Genomic DNA, 21575 nt, shown 5'->3' with positions numbered 1-21575 from the left:
ATGGTATGGACCATAATCTTCAAAAGGCTTATGTTTCCAACCACTATTCACACTATGGTCAAAGTAGTAACGTCCATTTTGAAACTCAGTCGGATATTCGTTGTATTGGCTATTGTAATACCAGTTCGACATTCTACTGCAGGGGTGTGAGTTGTCACACAAAATAAAACCCACTGACAGGGGATTCGTGGGTGGGTAGAGTCTTACCTCCCGTACCAGACGGGCGATGAACCGTTGAAGTCGACTCAGGCCACCGACTCCTATGTCAGTGTACGAACCCGAGGGGCCGAGACAGTATCGTAATTGTCGTCCTTCCCTGCAAACAGTTTATATTTAATTTTAACCCTTCCTTAGGGTTTAAAAATAAAAATGTCCAAGTCCAAAAATAAAAATGTCCAAAAAGGAAAAGAAAAATTACAAAAATAAAACCCTATTTACAGTTTCTAAAAATAAAAAAAAATAACTATATACAAAATCTTCTCCTTCACTCATTTCAGATTCCTCTTTTCTTTTCTTCTGTGGCGATGCTTTCCTTTTATAGTACTTTTCTTTCCTTGTAGCTTCGCTCCAAATCTGAAAATAATCGAAAAATACCAAAACGCGTAAAAAAGAACAAGAAAAATAAATAAAATAAAAATAAAAATAAAAATAAAAATAAAAATAAACCTAAAACAAATCTAAATACAAATCCGCGTCGGCGGCGCCAAAAATTGATGTAGTTTTTTAAGTGGTAAATAAAGTTAGTTCAACTCGGACTTGTGTAGACTCAATTTCAGACTTAATAATAGAAAACAATAAAAATAAAGAAAATATATAAACAAGATTTGTCACAATGTCGAGAGATTACTGAGACTCAGGATTCCACCAAACCTCATACCATGTGGTTCAAAAATCAATTCTTAGACAATTATAGCTCTTGTTTATTGACTCTAATTCTTAGACAATTATAGCTCTTGCAAACAGTCTGTGAATTAGAGTCAATAAACAATTAATATTTCAACACTGGGATGACGGAGGAAGCTATATTTCATACGTGTGGTAATTATATTGATATGAGGAGCTAGACAATTATAGCTCTTGTTTATTGGCTCTAATTCTTTGCCAGGGTAGATTTTAAAAAGATTAACTTTAAATCACTAGCATGATGCATCAAAAGCACTTAGACCAAGCATACATCATCATACGACTTCACAACTAATTAAGAAAAATCATAAAACGATTAAATTAATGCAAAAAGTCATAAAAAGAATTAAATATAATTACCACACGTATGAAATATGGCTTCCTCCGTCATCCCAGTGTTGGGGTTTAGTTCCTCATATCAATCATGATCTCAAAATATGTGTTTGTTGCTCAAAAGATGATTAAAAGAGGGAAAAGTAATAACACAGACTGTTTGCAACAGTATATTGGTGTTGCAAAACAGCTGTTACAATGGAACTGTTACAGAAAAACTATTGCTTTGTAACTGATTTTAAGACCGCCCTTAAATAAGACTGCCCTGAACACCCTATGTTGTTCAGCTGTTAAACAGCGACACTTTTCTGCGACTGTCTAGCGAGGGTCAACGTTCTTCAGCTGTTCTTCTTCTTCAACAGCAGCAACAGCAGAAACAGAGTTTGGTAAAGCTCTGATTTCTTCTTCTCTGGCTCTCCTTAGGTTCCCAAACTCTCGACACCTCTTCTATATGACCCAAGACATCTATATATATCAAAAATACCGATTAAACCTCTCTCAAATCTTCCAAAATCTCTTTCCTTCTCTTCACGGCCAAGTTGCGACAATTTCTTGTTTTAGGATTTCTACGCGTTTCTGAGCTTTCCTTTTTATTCTAAACTCTTCCTTAGATAGATACAAATCTTTGGGAAGGTTTACAGCGTTTTAATCTCTCTAAAATTCCCTAAAACAGGGCACACACGTGACTTTCCATATTTTCTTATTGTGAGAAAAATCCGTCGATTGAGCCCAATCTAATCGATTTAAACACCCATATCAGATTCCTAGACCCATAAGGAGTCTATCCTATGAAAAACAGAGGTTTAATCGACCTCAAACTCCTCCAAATCACGATTGCCAAAACTGCTCTTTAACTACACTTTTTTCCCGCCAAAATCCTTTTTTTGAATGTTGAAGATGGATGCCCCTTATCCAGAGTAGGTGTGCGATTAGCAGATGCCTGGAATGGGATTCCCCTTAGTAATTAGGTTACCCCTTATCCAAAGTGAGGGTCGAATAGCAAATGTCCTCCCATGAACGCAAAAAACACTTTTCGAGCCAATTTCGCCGCAAAATCTTATTTTTCCAAAAACACCTACAAAGACATAAAAAGCCAAAATAAATACAAAATCGAGCACTAACAATATATACAATTGAGATTATATCAGACACAAAAATGTGTCTATCAGTAACCACTCTTATTATCGCAAGAAGTTAATCAGAGATATTCAATCTGAGTTCAAAATGAATCTTCCGTTTAATCTAATAAACTCCTTTGTCAGGTAAAATATAGTTTAGCAAGTTAATCAAATCTAGGTATAAAAACTATCAGATTCAGATAATGAAGAATACCACCAAATAATAGTTTGGCGATCTAATAAGATTAGCAATAAAAAGTCTATCAAAGATAAACCAGACCTAGTAGTATCCCATCCGATCAATTTAGTGCACGAAGAAAATCACAAAGATACAAAACCAATAAGAAATTTGTCTTCAAATCTTCAATCTTTTTTTGTATCTGCACAACCAAATTTGATTCCAATTTATGATCAATCACGCACAGAACAGAGTCTTTGACAATGGATGATCACAAGTCAACGTCGTATCTAAAGACAGATCTGAGCTACCGCTAATACCTTGATCTAGTTTGAGTAAACTTATGTCAGAAGAGAAGGATCTCAAGAATAATAAAACTAGGTGCAATCAAGAGTTAACAACCGTTAGTCAATCAAATTAACAATCAAAAATTAAAATAACAATGCAATTCCTATTTCCCACGAAAGGACGCCATCTAGGGGAATCATGTTGCATAGGGTCTTGCGAGATCCAAGAGACGTAAAAGAGCGTAACTGAAGCTGAATTACTTATAGGTTTGATTCGGTTTCAACTATATTTCAGTCGGAAGTATGATTGTAGGTTAATGTCTATAGTGGCTTATACAATGTGGTGCTCAAGTTATGGACTAGGTCCCGGGGGTTTTATGCTTTGCAGTTTTCCTCGTTAACAAAGTTTCTGGTGTCTTTTGTTCTTTTCAACATTATATTGTTTATCTTTGTAATAGAAATTTTACAAGTGTTATGCTAAAATAACCTAGACAGTTTTTAATCCTAAAAGACTATATGGAACCTATAATATTCATTCTTGAGACTTCGTATCTTGAAAGAAATATTACAAGACTTTTTATTGTTGGAATTCGGTTCGTGTTATAGTTCAGATACATACTAGGTTATTATTTATCTCTATAATCAGGTATCAGATCTTTACTGTTGATCTATGCTACTGACCGTGATAAGTTTCTCCATACCGGTTTTTGAATTTAAATTTCGTGGTGTACTTGGTACTTCCTCCTTTTCACTCTTGATTCTCACAAAGTAGTACGCACTTGATTTCCCTAGTCGATGTTCTTTACAGCCCTATGAGTTTCTCCATGGTCCATCGCGAAGACTACCGTTACCCTGCCCCAACATGACGTTCGGTGATTTCTTTTCAATACTAGATCAAGGATAAAAATTGATTCCCTAAATTTAGATGAGTTTAAATCCAAAATATTCTCATCATAGTATATAGAGAAACCTGATCTTATATATGTACAAGAATCAACTAGAACTTAATTTAAGATGAATTTTTATGCAGAACTCAAAACACGATTTCGAAAGATAAAAATATAACTCAATCATGTTTGTAGTTTTCTATCATAAGAGAATGACCTTATAATAAACAAGAATTATAAACAACATAATTACAGATCCAGGTTTTGGAACTATATTTTTTTTCAAATTTGGTGAACCTGTGCTTCACGAATCCCAAGTGAAGTCTTTGAAAGTGGAACCTTAAATTTTGAAGATCCTTTAGTTTTTGGAATGATAACTTTCCAACAAGAAACACAAGAGTATAAGGATTGGGTTTTACGTATTACCAGTGTCTTCTATTTATAACGATCAATCAAGGTTGGGTTGCAGAGATATGTAAGCAATGAATTTTTTACAACACATTTTATTTTAATTAATAAACCAAAGTCGTTTTCTAAAATTGTTTTATTGGAAAGGACTGGTCGGTCTTGCAATGACCTTATCTTTATGGTTCGAAGTTTGTAGATAATTTTCAGCCAAATAAATTCTTGTGAAAAGAATTACTACTAAAAATAATTTCAAACTTTCAAGAAAAAAAAAACCTTCTAAATAAAGGAATTAGCTAAAGAATATCAGTTCGTAAGAGTGTCGAAAGTTCTCCTTGAAATACAAAGAAGAACGAATAAGCCCGAAGATACACGCGTTATGGGTTTGGATCATTAATCTTTCACGTCCATGAACTCACAGTTAAGTATTTTGATCGAAAAAGATAATATATAATTTATTTGGTCCATGAACTCATTAATCTTTCACAACCTCGAATAGGTAGGTTCACGAACTCAAATGTTACAGGAGAAATCAAAACTTGTTAGGTTTGTGAACTCAAATGCAGATAAATCTGAGGAGCATTATTTCTTTATTAGGTTTTCGAACTCACCATATTCGGTTCGCGAACTCAAATATTATTTAAGTCCCATGTGAAGTTCATGAATTCACTATATAGGTTCGCGAACTTAAATACATTAAAATCTCATGAGAAGTTTTTATTCTTATGTTTTCAAACATACCGTAATAGGTCAATAAACAAAATTTCTCCAAAATAAGTTCATGAACTCTCTGTAATAGGTTCTCAAAAACCTTATTTTCCTTGAGCTTTGAGTTCAATAAGCTTTAGGTTCACAAACTCAATTCTTAGGTTTTTAAACTCCACTGAATGAAATTGTTAGTGTTAAACTACCAAAACAAAATCTTACAAACTTAAGAACGGTTTTGCAAGTCTTGAAACTTTCAATAGCCCTTGTGCTTTTCTTTCAGGCTTAGTTTTCAGTTCTAGACAAGAAAGTGCTTGGAAGTCGAAACATTGCTAGACTTAGCAAAAACCTAATCCGTGATATGATCTTCTTTAAATTATGATCAAATACTAAAGTCCTCGACTTTTCTACGATTGATTGATAGATAGATGGAAAAGAGTTTAATAGGAAAATACTAGTCTCCATTACTTACCACGATGGAGCTTCCTCAAACTAATGTCTTCGTTTGATCTTCAATTTTCATTTACCTTAAGTAACTCGGAAAATACTAAGACTCTACTACCTAATTTGTTCTAAACTGAAGATGACTTTAGTAGACTAATATTAAGAGATAGTTTTGGCACCTAAAATATGACAACATACTTGACATACAAAAGTATGTAGGTTCAACCGAGCATTCTCTAATAGTTTGTACTGCTATTAGCTTTTCATTTTCCTCATCAATGATAATCTTTGGAATCAATTTCATAAGCTCCTGATAATTCCTAGTTGTGTATAATCTAGTAGTTGTACTTGGGTTTATATTGTGTTAGTAATTTAGAAATTAAATCGACAGTTTTGGTTCGGTTTATGACTAATCGGTTCGGTTTCCCTGTCTGGAACGATTTACTTGTATCCCTAGTTATTTCCACGAGCCTCAAATATACCAAGAATGAATGAAACGTTCCGTATAGCTGCACCGATCATAAAAGAATCTTTAGGTGGGATATCTTTTATCTTCGTTCTTGTCATTCACCGTAAAACATACTTCTTACTTTCCCTATATTTTTGGGTGTTAACTTAACTCTAGATTAAGTAATTGAGTTGTTAATAACTTGGTTAAAGAAGCTAAAACTTATAGTAACATTGTAAATAAAGTTAAAGTTTCTCTACACTGTATTATACGATGGATCCAATACGAGGGAAGGGTGGAATATTCGTTATTAGATAGCTCCGTTAATGTTCTATAAAAAACTAAAATCTAATTCCTATACTAGCGCTACCACACACTCGAATGTACCACAAAAACAAACTCACGAATTTCATTTAGATAAGGCTGGAAGTTCATTGATTAGCTAGGTTGTCGAAGGTCCTGACGTTTTTTCTTCTTTTTTTAAACGAGGCATAATTAATGGATAACTCGTGTCTAGTATCGACTAACTCAATTACTAATTCACTCGATCCTAACACATATGTGCACTATTAAGCTTGATTAGTTTTAATCATCTGAAACAAACTTGTATTGGATGAACCTAATTCTGGTTAAGCGCAATGTATTCAAGAAAAAAAGAAAAAAAAAAGACGGGTGGGGGTGGGTGCCAAATGAAGGGCCGGGCTGGAGCCTGAGCTAGCCCCTTCACAGGCCCATCCCATGTGCATACATCTTTGAATCGTCAGATTTGCTAAAATATAGATGTGGAGTCTAACGGTTTGGAAGTCATGGTCATTGTGTCGTAGGGTTATTACGCGCTGATAACAGGACCCTCTGTATCCTACTCACAAGAAACAAACAAAATCTCTGCAAATACTAGCCGTACACACCCAAACATAAACCAGTTGAACTGCGATCAAGTGATCTAGTCATGATCCCGTCCTTTCTGATCAATAATATTACCGTTGGTGTTCAATAAACGCGTTTCTTCACAAGTTGTTTGAAACCAGCCATTCGCCTCATCTTTTTCCTACTTCCTCTTTTTCACACTGCAACTACACGCCGTTTCTGTTTCTATTTCTTCCCATAGTCTTTCCTTTTTGTCTACTTCCCTAAATTTTTTTCTCAGATCAAGTTATATAGCTAGCTTGAATCACTTAATAGAACTGTTTCAGAATTCTGTTTAAATGTTAGATTTCAAGCTTCTTACAGACTATTAAACAAACCTAGGGCTTCATTCTTCACTTAGGCTCTTCATCATCAAATTTTTCCAGAGCTATTATTACAGATATGGGGAAATTTTTGAGCCAGGTGATTCACATTGCTTTCGATTATCTCCGTGGATCACCACAAAATCAAACTGATGGAAATAAACTTGAGATGCGCGAGAAAGAATTTGAGAAGCGCGAGAAAGAGTTGGAAGCCAGTCTAGATGAACTGAAATTACAAGTTAAAGCATCAAAATGTCAGATAGAGGAACTGACTCAGAAATTGGAGGACAAGGAGGATGAATTGGAAAGTCTGGAAGATCTTAATCAGACTCTTATTGTCAAAGAACGCAGAAGTAATGATGAGTTGCAGGAAGCCCGTAAGGAATTGGTCAATCAACTGAAAGCAACTGGTAATACCCGTGCTAGCATCCGCTATAAGAGAATGGGAGAACTTGATTCTAAACCTTTCCGGAAGGAATGCAAGAAGCGATTCAGGGGCGAAGAAGCAGATGTCAAAGCTACTGAGCTTTGCAGCTTATGGGAAGGTAATCTTAGAGACTCAAATTGGTTTCCATTCGTAAACATTGAGGTTTAGAGTAATAACTATAAGGAAATTATAAATGAGAAGGATGACAAGCTGAATAGTCTAAAGAACGACCTGGGTGATGACGTTTTTAAAGCTGTGGCAACTGCACTAACAGAGATGAATGATTATAATGGGAGTGGGAGGTATATAGTTCCGGAACTATGGAACTTCAAAGAGGAAAGAAGGGCAACCCTAAAGGAGGGTATTCAAAGATTGAGCAAGTACAAACGGAGGAAGTATTCATAGGTATACCTTCACATAAATGAACTGAAATTAGTTGGTTGAGGAGTTGGAATTGAATGCTGAAACCAGGTTGCAGATTTTGGTGCTCCGAAGCTGTTACCGGCACCGATCAAGATTTGAAGCTACGCTTTGCCATTAACTCACTGTGAAACCGCCAGAAACATAAAAAATTGTATACAGAATTCAAGTCACAGTAGCTTATGAGATTTTTTTTTTCTGTTGGGCAACATTTGTAAGGCAATTGATAACTGTGCTTGTAAGAATGCATCATCTGTGATTCATAAGCAATTACTGTTGAGATTAATCAAGTAACGAATGAAAGTGCTCAACTGGCATTAGCATCATCCAATACTGTCACTGTTAAACACATTAGTTCCCACAAAGTAAAGAATTTTTGTGACTCAACCACAACCAAAAAGTATGAAAAAACTCAGACCAGAGAGCATATAAACCAATAACAAAGATCTGCAAATGCATTAAGACAATTAAAGTATCCAACCATGTGTTTGCTTTTCTGAGTAAAAACCTAGTTTCTTACAAATAAAAGAAGTATATCATATATGTAATCCAGCAGCAAATGCAAGCTTGCAGTCATTTCGGATCCATCCCCAGTGCTTCCCCAAGACTGTTTTTATTTCCACTAAGCTATTATGTCATCTATAAGCTATTTCCGGGGGAGAAAAACCCTCAAACTTCAAGCTATCATAACAGAACAATTTAAAATGAAGTGGCTCATTCTATTACGACCTGCGCCAACATTCCTCCAATTCAAATCCTTAACTTCAGGATCTGGCGAACAAGTGCATATAATCATCCTTTGTCCTGCCGTTGAAGTTCCACCAATAACAAGCAATTCATTCCCCAAAGTCTTAAAAGCTACCCCCCATCCTCTACTATGATCAGCTCTTACCGGTACTGTCCCCAACTCTTTCCAACAATTACTCTTCTTCATGTAAACTTTTAGCTTGTTTGAAGACGCTTCGAGTGTGTAGAGTTCATTATTTACTACAGCAACAAGAGGAGGAGATCTTGACGCTGGAATTGGAACATCTTTAATCATGTCTGGTATCAACTCCCATGTGTTCTTTTCAGCATCAAAACACTCCCCACAAGTTAGATCACCACCATCTACACCTTGCCCCCCAATGACATAAAACTTGTTATCAAGATAACAGCCAGCACATAGCTTTCTCCGTTTTTGCATCCTCGGCAGTGGCTCCCATGACTTAGTTTCCGGGTTATAAAGCTCAGCTGTATTTAAAATCTCCATATTATTCCTCAACCCAATCCCACCAGCAACATAAGCAACATCGCCTCCACTAGCCGAGGCAAATAAGCATCTAGGATTATTCATCGAAGGACCTTTGTACCATCTATTCATTGCTAACTCGTACCTCCAAATAACAACACCATCAATCTCTTTACCGGAAACAAGAAGATGAGTTCCAGCACAAAGTGATTCCTTATCTCCAGCTGCAAAACACGAGTCTGACGGTAATACAGGTAGTTTCCTACAAGACCTGAATTTCTGATCAAGTGACCACCATTGAGGATCCCCAGTCGCTAATGGCAGTATAAAAACAGATGGCTCTGTTGCTCTATATTCTTTCCTTAACTTGTATAGCTCCCCGCTTTTCAGTAACGATAAAAACCATTTGTTTACGAAACTAAGTTTCCAGTATTCTGATCTTGGAAACCTAGCTAGTATATGAAGAACAAGCTCATCACTGAGGGACGGAACATAAGTATAATCTACATCATCTTGAGGTACTACATTTGAAGAACCACCAATTTCACCCTCATTTGAAACTGCGATTTCTGATAAGTTCTTGTTGAAACCCAAAGGATTCTCACTATACCTAATCAATTTAGATGGATTACTACAACGCACATCATCAACATTCTTCCTACTACTACTAAATTTCTCCTCTTTAGACATACTAAAGCAAAATCCAAGATTTTAAAACTCAGATTTAGAAATGGATAAAAATCAAAACTTTAGTTTACAGACTAATCAATTTCCTCAATGATAGCGGGATTCTTGTCAATCCTCAATCAATAAAAGCTTCAAAAATCAAGACCCCCAATTCACAGTATACCCAAATCACCAAATACAAAAATAAATCAAACCAGAAGAAGATTAGATTTTCGATTTGTAGGTTGTTCTAAAATGAAGATACAAAGAAACCCATTTTACAATCAGAGACAGAAAAAGAAGCTTACCAAATAAGCAATGAATGATTGAGAATAATGTTCATAGAGGTTGATTAATACGGCTGTTGACTCTTGTTGTTATTCCAAATGTATATGGGGAGATTCTTTTCTAGTGAGAAATGAAAAACCTTAGATTTAAACATAAGGAGGAGGCGGCCATGAAAGGAAGAAGAAGAAGAAGAAATAGTGAGAAGAGGAGGAGAGAATTGAAATGAGTTTTGTGGAAATGTAATAACAGTTCTGAGGGTTTGAATTTGATTTCCCATGGATTTTATTTATCGCTGAATAAATTAGTCTCTGCAATTTGTGGATTAAAATATATGTTAAAGTTTAATTAAATTATATTAATTGAAGGAGAAGACATTTTTAGATTCAGAAAAGGTTCACAATAGAGAGAAAGAGAGAAGAACTCTACTGTGTCACTCTTTGTAATCATTTTTTCGTATTAAAAGAATTTAGGAAATCGTTGAGTAACCAACAAATATCCTTTTCACGAGCTGCAATGCAAAGTTGGTTACTGGAATTTGGCTTTCTGTTAACAATGCAAGTAGATGTTGTGGCCAACTAATAACGAGAATTTCTTGAAAGGTACCGTTACTGGATGTCGACAGACGGGAAAAAATAAACTTCCAGAGTGCATATACACTCACCTGCACTCTTGACCATTTGTAATCGCAACTACCGGACTGAAGTGCTCCAACATAGAACATTCGAGCCCAGCGATTTATTTGAGGTGAATATTATAATTCAAGATTTACGAGCAACCGGTGACTGTCTTAACATATTTCATGTTTTGTGTTTCTAATAAAACTATTACTTCCCAGCCAATAAAACACTTGTTCTATTAATAATCACAAGTGGTGTCATTATTCCATGTGCTTAAATTTTTTAAGTCCGGATTCAATCGATTGATTACAGTCCTGCATCATGTGGAAATGTTTTAGAGCTGTCTTAAAAAATAGCACTCGAAAAATTGCAAGCACCTAATTTACATTCGACAAGCATAACTTCAACGGGCACGGTTTCATCACCAACTTTGCTGGTATGCAACTGGAATCATTTAAATGGATCATTTGTCCAAATATTTTTAAAACATGGTTCAAATGGACAAGTAAAAATTAATATGGGTGATATGGACAAATTTTTTTTAGCAATGATGAAATTGGATTCATCCTAGCTTAAACTTAAAAAATAGTGAGGATGAAACTGGATGCATCATGTGTAAATTAAAAAATAAGAAAAAATATTTGAAAATTGGCAGAATAAAACTGCCTGACTATTTTTACATTTTTGTCTATCTAAACAGTATCAAAATTTAAGTGTCCTTTTCACCCAGGAATTATTGGTTTTGGTCTTTTTAACCAATTTTGTGAATTTTAAACTATCTCACTTCTAATGAAGAGATATTATCATATTTTCATTTCCGCCTAAAAACATACCAAAATTTTGTTCCAAATAGAGTAAACCAAGTATTCTCCACATTTTTGTAGCTTATAACCAAAATGGGTGCATAAAGCAATCTTCACACACATTTTAGGTCTAAAGAAACAAGATTTGAAGCACCAACTGGTACCATTACTTAGTAGTTGGTAATGTAGGGCAAAAAAACAACTGTTGTTTTTCATAATCACTTCCAAAGGAAAAGATGTTTTGAGACTTTGCATTCCAATGGAATGTATTAACCTAATCGATGGATTACAATCCTGTCCCTGTTGCAATTTGGTATCTTTCCAGCATATGCATTGTTTCTGTTTCTTTTGCTTGGAGTTAATGAAATTGGCTTTGCCAGAAAACAACTATCCGAAAAATTAGTGCAAAACGACAAAGTAATGTCGAATTAGTGGCTACTTGCAAATATTTTAACAAGGAAACAGGGCCAGAAACTTTGCATTCCAATGGGTTGTAACTTGCATTACCCCCAAAGTAATCTTAATCAAAGAAAAACATACTAGTAGTATATGACAAATACAATCAAATCTGTCCTAATTCATTTTTAATCAAAATTAGTTGTTTAATACAAGTGCTATCATCGTATGGTGTGGCGACGTTTGGCGTAGACCTAGTGGACTATGTGTAGCTCCTAGGGTATGGTAACCAATTAAGAATTGCCACTAGTTTGAAGCTCATAAACCTATATCTAATCCAATCTATGTGATCATAATAGATTCATAGATCACAACAACCCACATCTTAATCAAACCATTTTTAACTAATTTCATGGTTAAAAGAAAAGCTTAATTAAGCACAGACAAATGACAAAGGAAGCTCAAACCTAGAAAGTGCTTTGTCTATTGGATAAGACCTTCTTAACTTAACCATTTTTCTTTGCTTAGAAAAAGAGTGAAAGTATGGTGCACACATGTCTGTCTCTCCACTGATTTGTGGTGGTGGTGTTATTCTTTAAACTAGTATAAAACCCAAGCTTCAATGTCATAGAGTCACCAAACCTTTTTCTTGAACAATCTGCCAATCACACAAAAGTGTTGTCTTAAAATTTGTGAGAAAACAGATTAAGGGTGTGATTAGGTATCTACTTAGGGTTTGATTAGTTTACTTTTATATCTCCAATTAAGGGTTTGATTAGTTTAATTAAGAAAACTTGACACTCTAGGATGTAGTGCTGCTCTAAATTTGTGATCCAAATAAAGAGTAAAGACAGAATTAGTGGCCGAATGGTTATTTATGGTAATGGTTTTTCATTTTCTGATTTTCCATACCACGGTTTGCTTTAAGACACTCTAATTAAGGGTTGTATTCTGTAGTTAAGAATTTCAAAACTGTGTGCTAAGTGTTGTTAACTATCAACTTTTTTACAAATTTGAGTTTTGTAGCATGACTTTTGTTAACTTGTATACCCATACCTAGTTAGTAATTCGGGATTCGGCAAACGTACGGAACGGTAAACGTACGAGTATTATACGGTTTTGTAAAATTCAGATTCAGACCAAAATTCGGTCAATGGGACGTGATTCGTCAGTAATTCGGAACGGCATACGTACGTGTATGATTCGATTTATAAATGTGAGTTCGGCTCTGAAAATTCGGTATCTATATATAACAAATAATTTGTATTTATAAGGTCATAGACCAATTTTTATGCATATGTGTGAGTTATTTAAAGAAAAAATAAACTTAATATGATGATATTAATAATATATACAACATTAGTTATCCAAGAGGACGTCGTATGGTGGTTTAGATGCTTGGTTAGTGAGTTTGAGATCTCTCTCACCTTCACCTTCAAATCTCTTCAGTCGTTTTTGTTTCATAAAAATCACAACACGTCTAATATTCGGTCGTGTATGCTCGGGAGGCAGTAAAGCCCAAAAAATGGAGTCTTTGAAAAGTAAAAGCTAAAGAATTTATGGCGAATTAAACGGACGTATCATTCGGGATACGTAAAATTCGTGAACGGTTCGCGAATAATTCGGAAATGCCACATAATACGCGACTTGGGTTCGGAGTTGCAAACGTACGCGAATAAGACGGTAAAATTCGTGATACGGAAAAATTCGCGAATGATTCGCGAATCATTCGCGAACTTACTAACTAAGTACCCATATACATGTTAAGATTAAATAAAGAATTATTTTATTTTATTGGAAATTGTGTTTTTTTTTTTGTCTTATTCTACTAGAAATTGATTTTTCTTGCATTAAAAACAACAAATCTTGTTCCCAATACAAAGAATTGTTTTCATTCCAATAAAACAAAGAAATTATGTTCCCAATGCAAAGAATTGTTTCTTTAATGAACCTTAACATGTATACGGGTATACAAGTTAACAAGACCTTTGTAGTACTACAACCTCAAGTTTGCTTTTCAACTTCTGGTTTTGCTATTTCAAAGGACTTTCCTGAAAGTTGCTTTAGAGATTTTCACCCCATCCATGAAGATTTTCATGACATAATGTTTCTTGCCTGCTAGTATCCAATTGCATGCGGCATACCTACTACCAATCTTCTTATTATGTGTGTTAGATGCTGCTAGTACAGCAACTTAGAGATACGGCATACCTACTACCAAAGATCAACATGGAAATCCCTCTTGGATATCTCCAGAAGCCAAGCTCTATGGTCATTCCAGGAAAATAACCATTCGGGTTTATTTGCCCGCCTCCCTGGAACCAAGGCTTGGATATCTCCAGAAGCCAAGGCTTTGGTAGCTCTTGGATACCTACCAAAGCCAGCCTCCCTGGAACCAAGCATGAAAAGTTCTCTAGACGGGTGTTTTTGCCATCCTACTACTTGCTTCTCAGGGATTTACGCCATTCATGGAAGACTTCCACAGTACCCCCTGCCATTGTAAGTTTCTTAACGGAAAGCAACTTGTCAGGAACATACCAAAAATTAGGTGATTCGCCTCACTCGAGTAATTGTTACCCGTCTTTAAACCTTGAAAAGTAAATATTGCATACAAAGTGCTTCTTCAGATCAAATGAATTATCATGTCTGTTGGTTACAAATTAGGGTCATTATCAAAATACAATTTCAGCAGAGCTCTGATAGACCGCATGCTACACACGATAAATTGGTGTTGTAGAACCAAGTTGACGGCATGACCACAAGTAGCAGTAGAGTAGGGAATAATGTAGAAGGTTGATACCCGTCATATTCCACAAGCAAGGTTGTATGCTGTACTGATTATGTAGAGAAAAGCTTCAAGGTTGCACAGCCTCGAGAAGCTTCTCATATACCTCTCTGGCAGACAAGTCCTCCACCTGATTCAAGCATCAAGTATTAACTCTACTTAGCCATAATACTAGGACAAATTTCATGAAATAGACACTACCTTAAAACAGGCACTTAGGACTCCACATGTGGTTCACGACTCAAAGTCTGAAACCAGTCATTTATGTACTATAAATTAAAGACTGTAAATAGACACTTAGTTTGCTCGAAACTTGATAATCAATGACATGGTACAGGTATAATGTTGACTCTGTGTCTAAGTGGTAAAAACAAAGAAACAGTTAAAAAACTCAAAGAGTTTATGAAGGCAAACTCACCACAAGAAGTTTGGATTTACTATTCCATCCTCTCTGAAGAGTCATCTGGCTTAACCTAAGACTTAGCACCTGTTCCATCATAGCGCATGGAGGATCACAGTTAAGTTAGAAGCTTTTGAACAATAAATGATACTACCTTCGTTCCTAAAAAAGAGGTACTATCAACATTAAAACCACACAGTGACAGACTGTAACGTACCTTGCCCATAAATTCTAACAGCTCGTTGTTTGCTTCTCCACGAGCAGCTGGTGCAGCAACAGCTACCCGAACATCATCAGCATTTACCCCTGAGATACGAATTACAACCATTAAGTTGCATTGTTCAAGAAACATTCAAATCCTACAATTGTATATTCAATTTAGACAATAATGGGGAATAAAGCTAATAAAAAAATTAACGGACAATATCTATAATGATCAATTTAATTCATTTTTGATAACCAGGGTGTCCAGGAATAATCACTATTTAACATTCAACATCCGCAATGATCAAGAAGAAGGAACTTTCGACCATACTCTTTTGGACAGGAGTGAAATTACCGGCTAATCCTTCCATAAAGCAAGCTTAAAATCCTATTCAAGTTAGCATTTTACGGGGTCAACATCTCAATCTCTACTATTAAGATAAACCACACCTATCATTTTAATATGTTTATTTTTACAGTACGACTAGGTATCAAATTTTACTATGTTATCTTAGCATCATACTTTTATGTTCTTAAACAGCTCTAGAGGTTACTCATCTGTGGCATCAGCATCCACTGGATCAAACACGCAGAAGTAAAAGGAGGAACTAGAAATAACACAAGTTTCTCCATGGGTCTCAAAACATTATGTGGATAGGATCACTGTAGCAAAACTACTTATATCAAATTAAGGTTGGAAATTCTTGAAATGCTTTGATCAGACGAGCAACGGGTGCAACTAGCTAGTATACATCAAGTGAACTGAAGTAAGAGTTGATTTTGTAAATTTAATAAACAATTAAACGATTTACTTGTAATGGCAGAACGTTGAGCACGGTCTTCTACTTCTATTGCCACTTGAACAAGACCACCTTCTAATTGTGATATGCAGGGTGGAACAGGAGCATCCTACATCATACATCAGATTAAGATAATGAATTTCTAATCACTTTGTGGTAAAAGAAAGATACATGAATAAAGAAAAGTACAACGTACCTGTGGATTGGTTTCAGCTGCAACTGAACTAAGTGCAGCATCAACCACATAAATGAAAGTAGCTGATTCCAAATCTTCTTCTGAGCGATAGCAAACAAAAAGTCCGCAACCAATACAAGCCATACGGAATTGCTTTTCCAATTTTCCTTCGCCACTGGACAAGATAAGATACAGTATTTATACATGAGTTTGAAAACAATTAGTTAAAGTGACATTCTATAAAATATAATTACACTGGTTGTATCAGGGAAGAGCTGTGATAAAGTGTATAAAAGTGAATAGCCTTACCGCTTCAAAAGAACTTTTCCTGCCTCACTAATGTTGAGCCTAGCGAGATATTTCTGTTTATCCAACACAGATGATCTGTCAGTCTTCCGCCTTGGCATCTTCTGTAACTGCGTATCTTAGAGCAAACACATTTCAGTACGAAGAACAACTAAAAAGCAGATAACTCTTCTTGTAGATAAAATGTTAATCCAATCAAAAGCATACTGACTAAATTCAATTAAAGGGTCAATTATGAAAGGGTATAGATTGTAATGCTTATCAAAATGAAGACATTATTATAAGAAAAAATACTCTTTCAAACATCAGTGAGTGATGGTTGCACAATGAAACTATTAATTTGTGAATTCGTCAGTGATTCCAGTTAGACAACCATCTCAAGGTTGTGCCACTAACAAATCACTATAAGCTAGAGATCAAACAATCGAATCAGCTTGACTTAAAAAGCACACCAAATTTAGCAGAATATTAAAAGATGAAATGTTGGGTGTATTCTAATAATCATCCATCTAAGCAACAAGATCCAAAAGCTCTCTAGCTGAAGCACCAGCTGTATGATTAGCCCTCAAATAGTGATTCTGTTAGGTTTCCCATTATGATCCAAACACTTAATCCAACTCAAACAACTGAATCATATTATCCAATCAGCACATTCATTCATACGTTGTGGAGCACCTATGATTTGAGAAAAAGCTTGAATACTAGCAGATGGAGCTTAAAGTACATCTAATGCATGTAAAGATTGACCAAAACCTTAGTTTGGCTTAGGGGTAACATTTTTCTAATCGCCATGTAGGTATATAGTGGCCTACCTAATGGAGATGATGTTCAGGACGAGTTTTCAGATATATTGTGGTTCTTGTGAATGGAAGGTTTAGGGTTTTAACAAGGTTAGTGAACAACAACGACAACAACATCCGAAACCATGCACTAAGATAAGAAAATCCAGAATTACGGTCTTAGCTAGCTTAGCCAGATAGAACTCAAGACCATCCAAGACCACATGGAGAATTACTCAAGAACCTGAACAACAAGACTAAAACTTGAACAATCTACAAACCTTAACGAAAGGGCTTTTACCCACTTTTTAAAAAAAAAATGATAAACCAAAGCAACCCAATCGAAAACAATAAAACAAACTAAAATCCCCAATTTATCTGATCAATCTGAAATATCATCAAATTGACAAAAGGAAGCAAATTTATTTGAAAATCACAATAACAGTTGATAAAAAATCGAATTTACAGCTATAACAAAGAGAAGAAAATAAACAAAACCCTAATAATAAACAGAGAGAGAGATCACCAGTGATTAGAACATGAGAACCACAATGTTTACAATAATAAACAAAGAGATCAGATTCTGGACCATCTGGTGCTGCATCTTCACTTGAGTACGTGTGTGTTGTTCTCTTCGGCATCTCTTTTTTCTCTACACCTCCAATTCACTTCTCAGTTAAACTCCAGAAGAAGATAGAAAACACACTCAAGAGCCCTTTTCTGCTTAGCAGTTGAACAGGATGATTCCACACAACACGTACATATGAATCCTAGCGTACTCCCACTAAACGGGTCCCACAGCTTAACTTCTTTTCCGGTTCGATGACTTTTAGATACAGGTGGCGCGTTCTTATTAGTTGAAAAAGAGAGACAGAAAGATTTACTTCGCGTTTTTCACTTTTCTCACCTCTCACAGCTCTCTCACTTTCTCTTTCGGACATCGAACTCCAACAGCGTAAGTAACTAGTCTTGACTGGAATTAGAGTATTTGGGGTTCAGTTGGTTTTGTCTGATTACATGAATTTTATTGTTTTTGTTTGTTTGTTTGTGTAGATGGATTGGCAAGGGCAAAAACTGTGCGAGCAATTGATGATGATCATGTTATTAGGTTTCTCAATTTTGGGGTTCATTGCTGGTTATTCAACAGGTTCTTATCAAATGATGCTTATTGTTTATGCTGCTGGTGTTGTTATTACTACTTTGATTTCAGTTCCTAATTGGGGTTTTTATAATCGCCATCCTTTGAAATGGTTGGATCCAATTGAATTTGAAAACAGCCCTAATCCTGAGATCTTAGTTTCCAAGAAAAAGGTCACTAAATCTGTTAAGAAATAGTAGAAATTTGTTAGCTTTTGATGCTTTAATAATGTTGTTAGACTGAAAATTCAGATAATTCTCGTTCATTTCTATATTTTGAAATCTGAGGTTTTTTTTTGTTGGTTTTGAATTTTTAATACATTTTCAATACTCTGTATTGATTTTTGGTTAACTGGATTGTTAAAATTGAATGATACAGGATAATTTATGAATTTTGTAATGTAGGAGACGTTATAGAAGGAAGAATGAATTGAGAAAGGGTTTCTCTAGATGATTTGGATGTTAAAAACTCATTGTATCGATGACGCCAGAATCTGGGTCATCTTCAGAAACAGCTTTCTTGTAGGTATATTTACGTGCTAGAAAACCATAGAAAACTAGGTTGATACAGCTTAATATCACTAGTGATAGATAGAAAATATCTAGACGACTCTTATTGATGGAATCAGCAAACCAACTTGTTCGTCCTCCTTGTTTACTTGCTTTATCTGTTGCAGCTATGTCAATTACACCGAGTAGACTTCCGAATCCAATCACACTTAAGGTAAACGAAGGTCCAAACGACCACATTGACTTAGGAACTTGGTTGTAATAGAAATCTTTGATGCCAGAATAAGTGAATCCATCCATAGCACCTAATAACATGAACTGAGGAGTTAGCCAAAAGACATTGATGGGTAGAGTCTCTTTAGGTCTGTCTTGTAAATCATGTCTCTTAATGATATCCAACCTTTTAGCCTCCAGTGATGAGGCGATACTGCAACAAAGTATGCCAAAGATCAACCCTATTCCTATTCTTACCAGCGGTGTGATCACTTGTTCCAATTCTGGGTATGCTTTTGATAGTCTCTTATTTAGCCAAATTATTTGTCCACTTACATATCTGGTAAATATTAAGAGGAATGGAAGTGGAACGTTTCCTAGGCTGTATTTTCGGTCCATGTTGCTTCCTTGCTGAAGAAAGAAAGTGCTCCCCAGGGATTTCACTAAGCCATAGTTAAGGAAGGTAGTCCATATTGGAAACATCCTCAAGAGAAGCTTAGTTTCTTCTACTTCCATAACTGTGCAAAGTCTCCTTTTGGTTCTGTCTTCGTTGAGTTCAGAACTCTGTGATTCTACAATGGCAGCCTTGTCCAAGAACCTGCAGTACATGTAAACTTAGGGTTTTACAGTAGAGGCCCATATAGTGACACACACAGACACGGAAACAAAAACCCTTACACATACCTTAAGCTATCTGTGTGAAGTAACTGATTACTGTCTCCATGGTACAGCTGACTGGCATCTGTAGGAACATCAAGATGTCTTTTGAAGAATGCAGCCACCAAAACACGTGATGCACGTGAGAGAAGACTCCCACGTGGTTCAACACATTTGTATAACGGTTTGCCAAGAACAAATATACAGAAGGCGATGCACATTGTCAGTGTCAATACACCATAACCAGCTACCCAGTACTGCCTACCTTCAACAATGGCAAGTAGCAGAATGCCACAAAACGCACCAGCATTCACACCTATGCACCACCAACAGTTTAACCTAGCATGAACTTTATCATCATCTTCTGCTCCTCTAGACTTCAGCTGACAAGCTCCAAAGGCTTTTAACATTGGTGTATGGCCAGCTTTGCCAAGTGCCACTAGTAACAATGCCATTCGGAAAACCCAGAGCCTATCCGAGCTTCCATATGCACTTGTGGCTTCCGAATGTAGTTTAAAAGCTGAAATTGTTAATAGCAACAATCCCTTTATGCAAAGGCATTCAAAGGGAACAATACATATGTCAGAGACCAAACTAGAGAACTCAAAGTTCAGTTGTAGAGAAGGTTGAGTTATTCCTGAGATTGGGAACTTACTGTTATATATATTATTGTTGAGTAAAATATCAATCGGTAGAACCCAGTATAAGCGTCAGAAAGATGGGCTCCAAAGATCGCCATTATGGCTGTGATTCCTGTTCTTAAGTTTGCAGTTGCTGCAGCTAGTGGGAGCTTCTCTTCCAATACATTTATAAGGTAGGGCATCAAGTTGGAGATGGCTACGATATGAGATAGACTCTGAGAAAATACTAAACCTGTTGGAAAACAAACACACTATTACGAATAGATATGTTACATCAGGTTACTTGTATATATAGATTTAAAATTTTCATTGTTCTTTATCAGCGAAATTAGTTACCTAAGACAAAGGAAGCAACTTTCCATCCTTGGAACAACCGAAAAAATTTCCAGCATATGTAGAAAAATGGAAGTCTCATTGGTATCAGACCATTTACAATCCTGAATGTGTAGTTGGCTAACAACTAGTCTGTAATCATCGTGTATTGACAGGATTGCTGTTGTTTGTACAGATTGTTGTAATAAGCAAAGCAGCTTGGAAGGAAGGCCCATCATTACTTGAAAGAAAGAACACCATAGATAAGCAGAGATCTTTTGTGAAGAAGGAGAACCAACTTGTCAAAAGCAAGTACCTCTTAGATTCCAATTTTGTATTTGAAGCAACCTATAAAGAGCTCAAACAGTTTTTATATAGACCAAATTGGCCATGTGAATAGTGTTCTTATTTCTTGGTTAGCTTAAACTGCCTTGCAACTGGTCAAGAAGCAACCGAGTAAAGTTTGGGCATACAGCTAAAAGTGCCTTATAACTGCTCGAGAAGCAACTGAATAAAGTTTGGGCATCTAAAGACTGATTTTATTCTTTACCTTATTTTGCAACAAAGCCTATTGAACCGACAAACTTAGAAAGAAGTGTAGAATAGAAAGAGTTATGGACCCTTAATAAAATGCCTTAATTTTTCAGAAAGAAGTGCAGAATAGGAGTCATGGACCCTTAATAAAATGCCATAAAACCTTTCGAGTGTGGGGTCTAGTGATTTGGGGCATGGTACTAAAAGATAAAAATGGTAGTTAAGAATTAATCTCTAGAAATCCTTTATCTATTTATTTTAGTGGTTAATATGTCTTTATTCATTAATGATGATTAATTAAGTTAGTATTAAACTAATTTAATTAGTGTTTGATTAT

The 21575-nt window shown here is 35.7% G+C and overlaps 5 protein-coding genes across 8 annotated transcripts; 2 read left to right on the top strand and 3 right to left on the bottom strand.

Annotated features, from left to right (window-relative positions):
• The first annotated feature begins 6584 nt into the window (after positions 1 to 6584).
• On the top strand, positions 6585 to 8027 carry LOC113306512 (factor of DNA methylation 1-like). Its single transcript, XM_026555442.1, has 2 exons — positions 6585 to 7482; positions 7566 to 8027. The coding sequence occupies exons 1-2, from the start codon at positions 7017 to 7019 to the stop codon at positions 7568 to 7570; spliced, it is 471 nt and encodes a 156-aa protein (XP_026411227.1). The 5' UTR covers positions 6585 to 7016; the 3' UTR covers positions 7571 to 8027.
• A 186-nt stretch (positions 8028 to 8213) lies between these two features.
• LOC113302867 (F-box/kelch-repeat protein At3g27150-like) lies at positions 8214 to 10450 on the bottom strand. Its single transcript, XM_026551828.1, has 2 exons — positions 9990 to 10450; positions 8214 to 9831 (listed from the first exon to the last, which is right to left on the bottom strand). Exon 2 carries the CDS (start codon positions 9703 to 9705, stop codon positions 8461 to 8463), a length of 1245 nt encoding a protein of 414 aa, XP_026407613.1. The 5' UTR covers positions 9706 to 9831; positions 9990 to 10450; the 3' UTR covers positions 8214 to 8460.
• Positions 10451 to 14311: 3861 nt separating this feature from the next.
• LOC113302866 (UPF0235 protein At5g63440) lies at positions 14312 to 17951 on the bottom strand. 2 transcript variants are annotated; one of them, XM_026551826.1, is made up of 7 exons: positions 17761 to 17951; positions 16459 to 16573; positions 16171 to 16324; positions 15987 to 16083; positions 15188 to 15276; positions 14989 to 15057; positions 14312 to 14700 (listed from the first exon to the last, which is right to left on the bottom strand). In XM_026551826.1, exons 1-7 carry the CDS (start codon positions 17873 to 17875, stop codon positions 14641 to 14643), a joined length of 699 nt encoding a protein of 232 aa, XP_026407611.1. In that variant the 5' UTR covers positions 17876 to 17951; the 3' UTR covers positions 14312 to 14640. The 2 variants fall into 2 exon arrangements, with proteins under 2 accessions (XP_026407611.1, XP_026407612.1); XM_026551827.1 differs by having other exon boundaries at positions 16459 to 16565; positions 17761 to 17899.
• Positions 17952 to 18113: 162 nt separating this feature from the next.
• LOC113302865 (probable signal peptidase complex subunit 1) lies at positions 18114 to 18672 on the top strand. Its single transcript, XM_026551825.1, has 2 exons — positions 18114 to 18189; positions 18288 to 18672. Exon 2 carries the CDS (start codon positions 18288 to 18290, stop codon positions 18567 to 18569), a length of 282 nt encoding a protein of 93 aa, XP_026407610.1. The 5' UTR covers positions 18114 to 18189; the 3' UTR covers positions 18570 to 18672.
• A 127-nt stretch (positions 18673 to 18799) lies between these two features.
• On the bottom strand, positions 18800 to 20882 carry LOC113302864 (protein NRT1/ PTR FAMILY 5.6-like). 3 transcript variants are annotated; one of them, XM_026551824.1, is made up of 5 exons: positions 20729 to 20882; positions 20407 to 20624; positions 19779 to 20296; positions 19282 to 19692; positions 19007 to 19186 (listed from the first exon to the last, which is right to left on the bottom strand). In XM_026551824.1, exons 1-5 carry the CDS (start codon positions 20805 to 20807, stop codon positions 19126 to 19128), a joined length of 1287 nt encoding a protein of 428 aa, XP_026407609.1. In that variant the 5' UTR covers positions 20808 to 20882; the 3' UTR covers positions 19007 to 19125. The 3 variants fall into 3 exon arrangements, with proteins under 3 accessions (XP_026407607.1, XP_026407608.1, XP_026407609.1); XM_026551822.1 differs by having other exon boundaries at positions 18800 to 19692; XM_026551823.1 differs by having other exon boundaries at positions 18800 to 19692; positions 20407 to 20607; positions 20729 to 20776.
• Positions 20883 to 21575: the final 693 nt, after the last annotated feature.

This window comes from Papaver somniferum, chromosome 8, assembly GCF_003573695.1.
Source record: "Papaver somniferum cultivar HN1 chromosome 8, ASM357369v1, whole genome shotgun sequence".
Lineage (NCBI taxonomy): Eukaryota > Viridiplantae > Streptophyta > Magnoliopsida > Ranunculales > Papaveraceae > Papaver > Papaver somniferum.
This window is presented reverse-complemented; position numbering and strand designations above follow the sequence as displayed.

Excerpts from the sequence above, each read along its gene's own strand:
- LOC113302867 (XM_026551828.1), bottom strand. The coding sequence starts at position 9,705 with ATGTCTAAAGAGGAGAAATTTAGTAGTAGTAGGAAGAATGTTGATGAT.
- LOC113302865 (XM_026551825.1), top strand. The coding sequence starts at position 18,288 with ATGGATTGGCAAGGGCAAAAACTGTGCGAGCAATTGATGATGATCATG.
- LOC113306512 (XM_026555442.1), top strand. The coding sequence starts at position 7,017 with ATGGGGAAATTTTTGAGCCAGGTGATTCACATTGCTTTCGATTATCTC.
- LOC113302864 (XM_026551822.1), bottom strand. The coding sequence starts at position 20,807 with ATGAGACTTCCATTTTTCTACATATGCTGGAAATTTTTTCGGTTGTTC. Across the intron at positions 20,625-20,728 it reads AGTTGCTTCCTTTGTCTTAG|GTTTAGTATTTTCTCAGAGT; the intron begins GTAACTAATTTC and ends GTTTTCCAACAG. Across the intron at positions 19,693-19,778 it reads CTTCACACAGATAGCTTAAG|GTTCTTGGACAAGGCTGCCA; the intron begins GTATGTGTAAGG and ends CATGTACTGCAG.
- LOC113302866 (XM_026551826.1), bottom strand. The coding sequence starts at position 17,875 with ATGCCGAAGAGAACAACACACACGTACTCAAGTGAAGATGCAGCACCA. Across the intron at positions 16,574-17,760 it reads TTCTCATGTTCTAATCACTG|ATACGCAGTTACAGAAGATG; the intron begins GTGATCTCTCTC and ends GTTTGCTCTAAG. Across the intron at positions 15,058-15,187 it reads TGTTAGAATTTATGGGCAAG|GTGCTAAGTCTTAGGTTAAG; the intron begins GTACGTTACAGT and ends ATGATGGAACAG.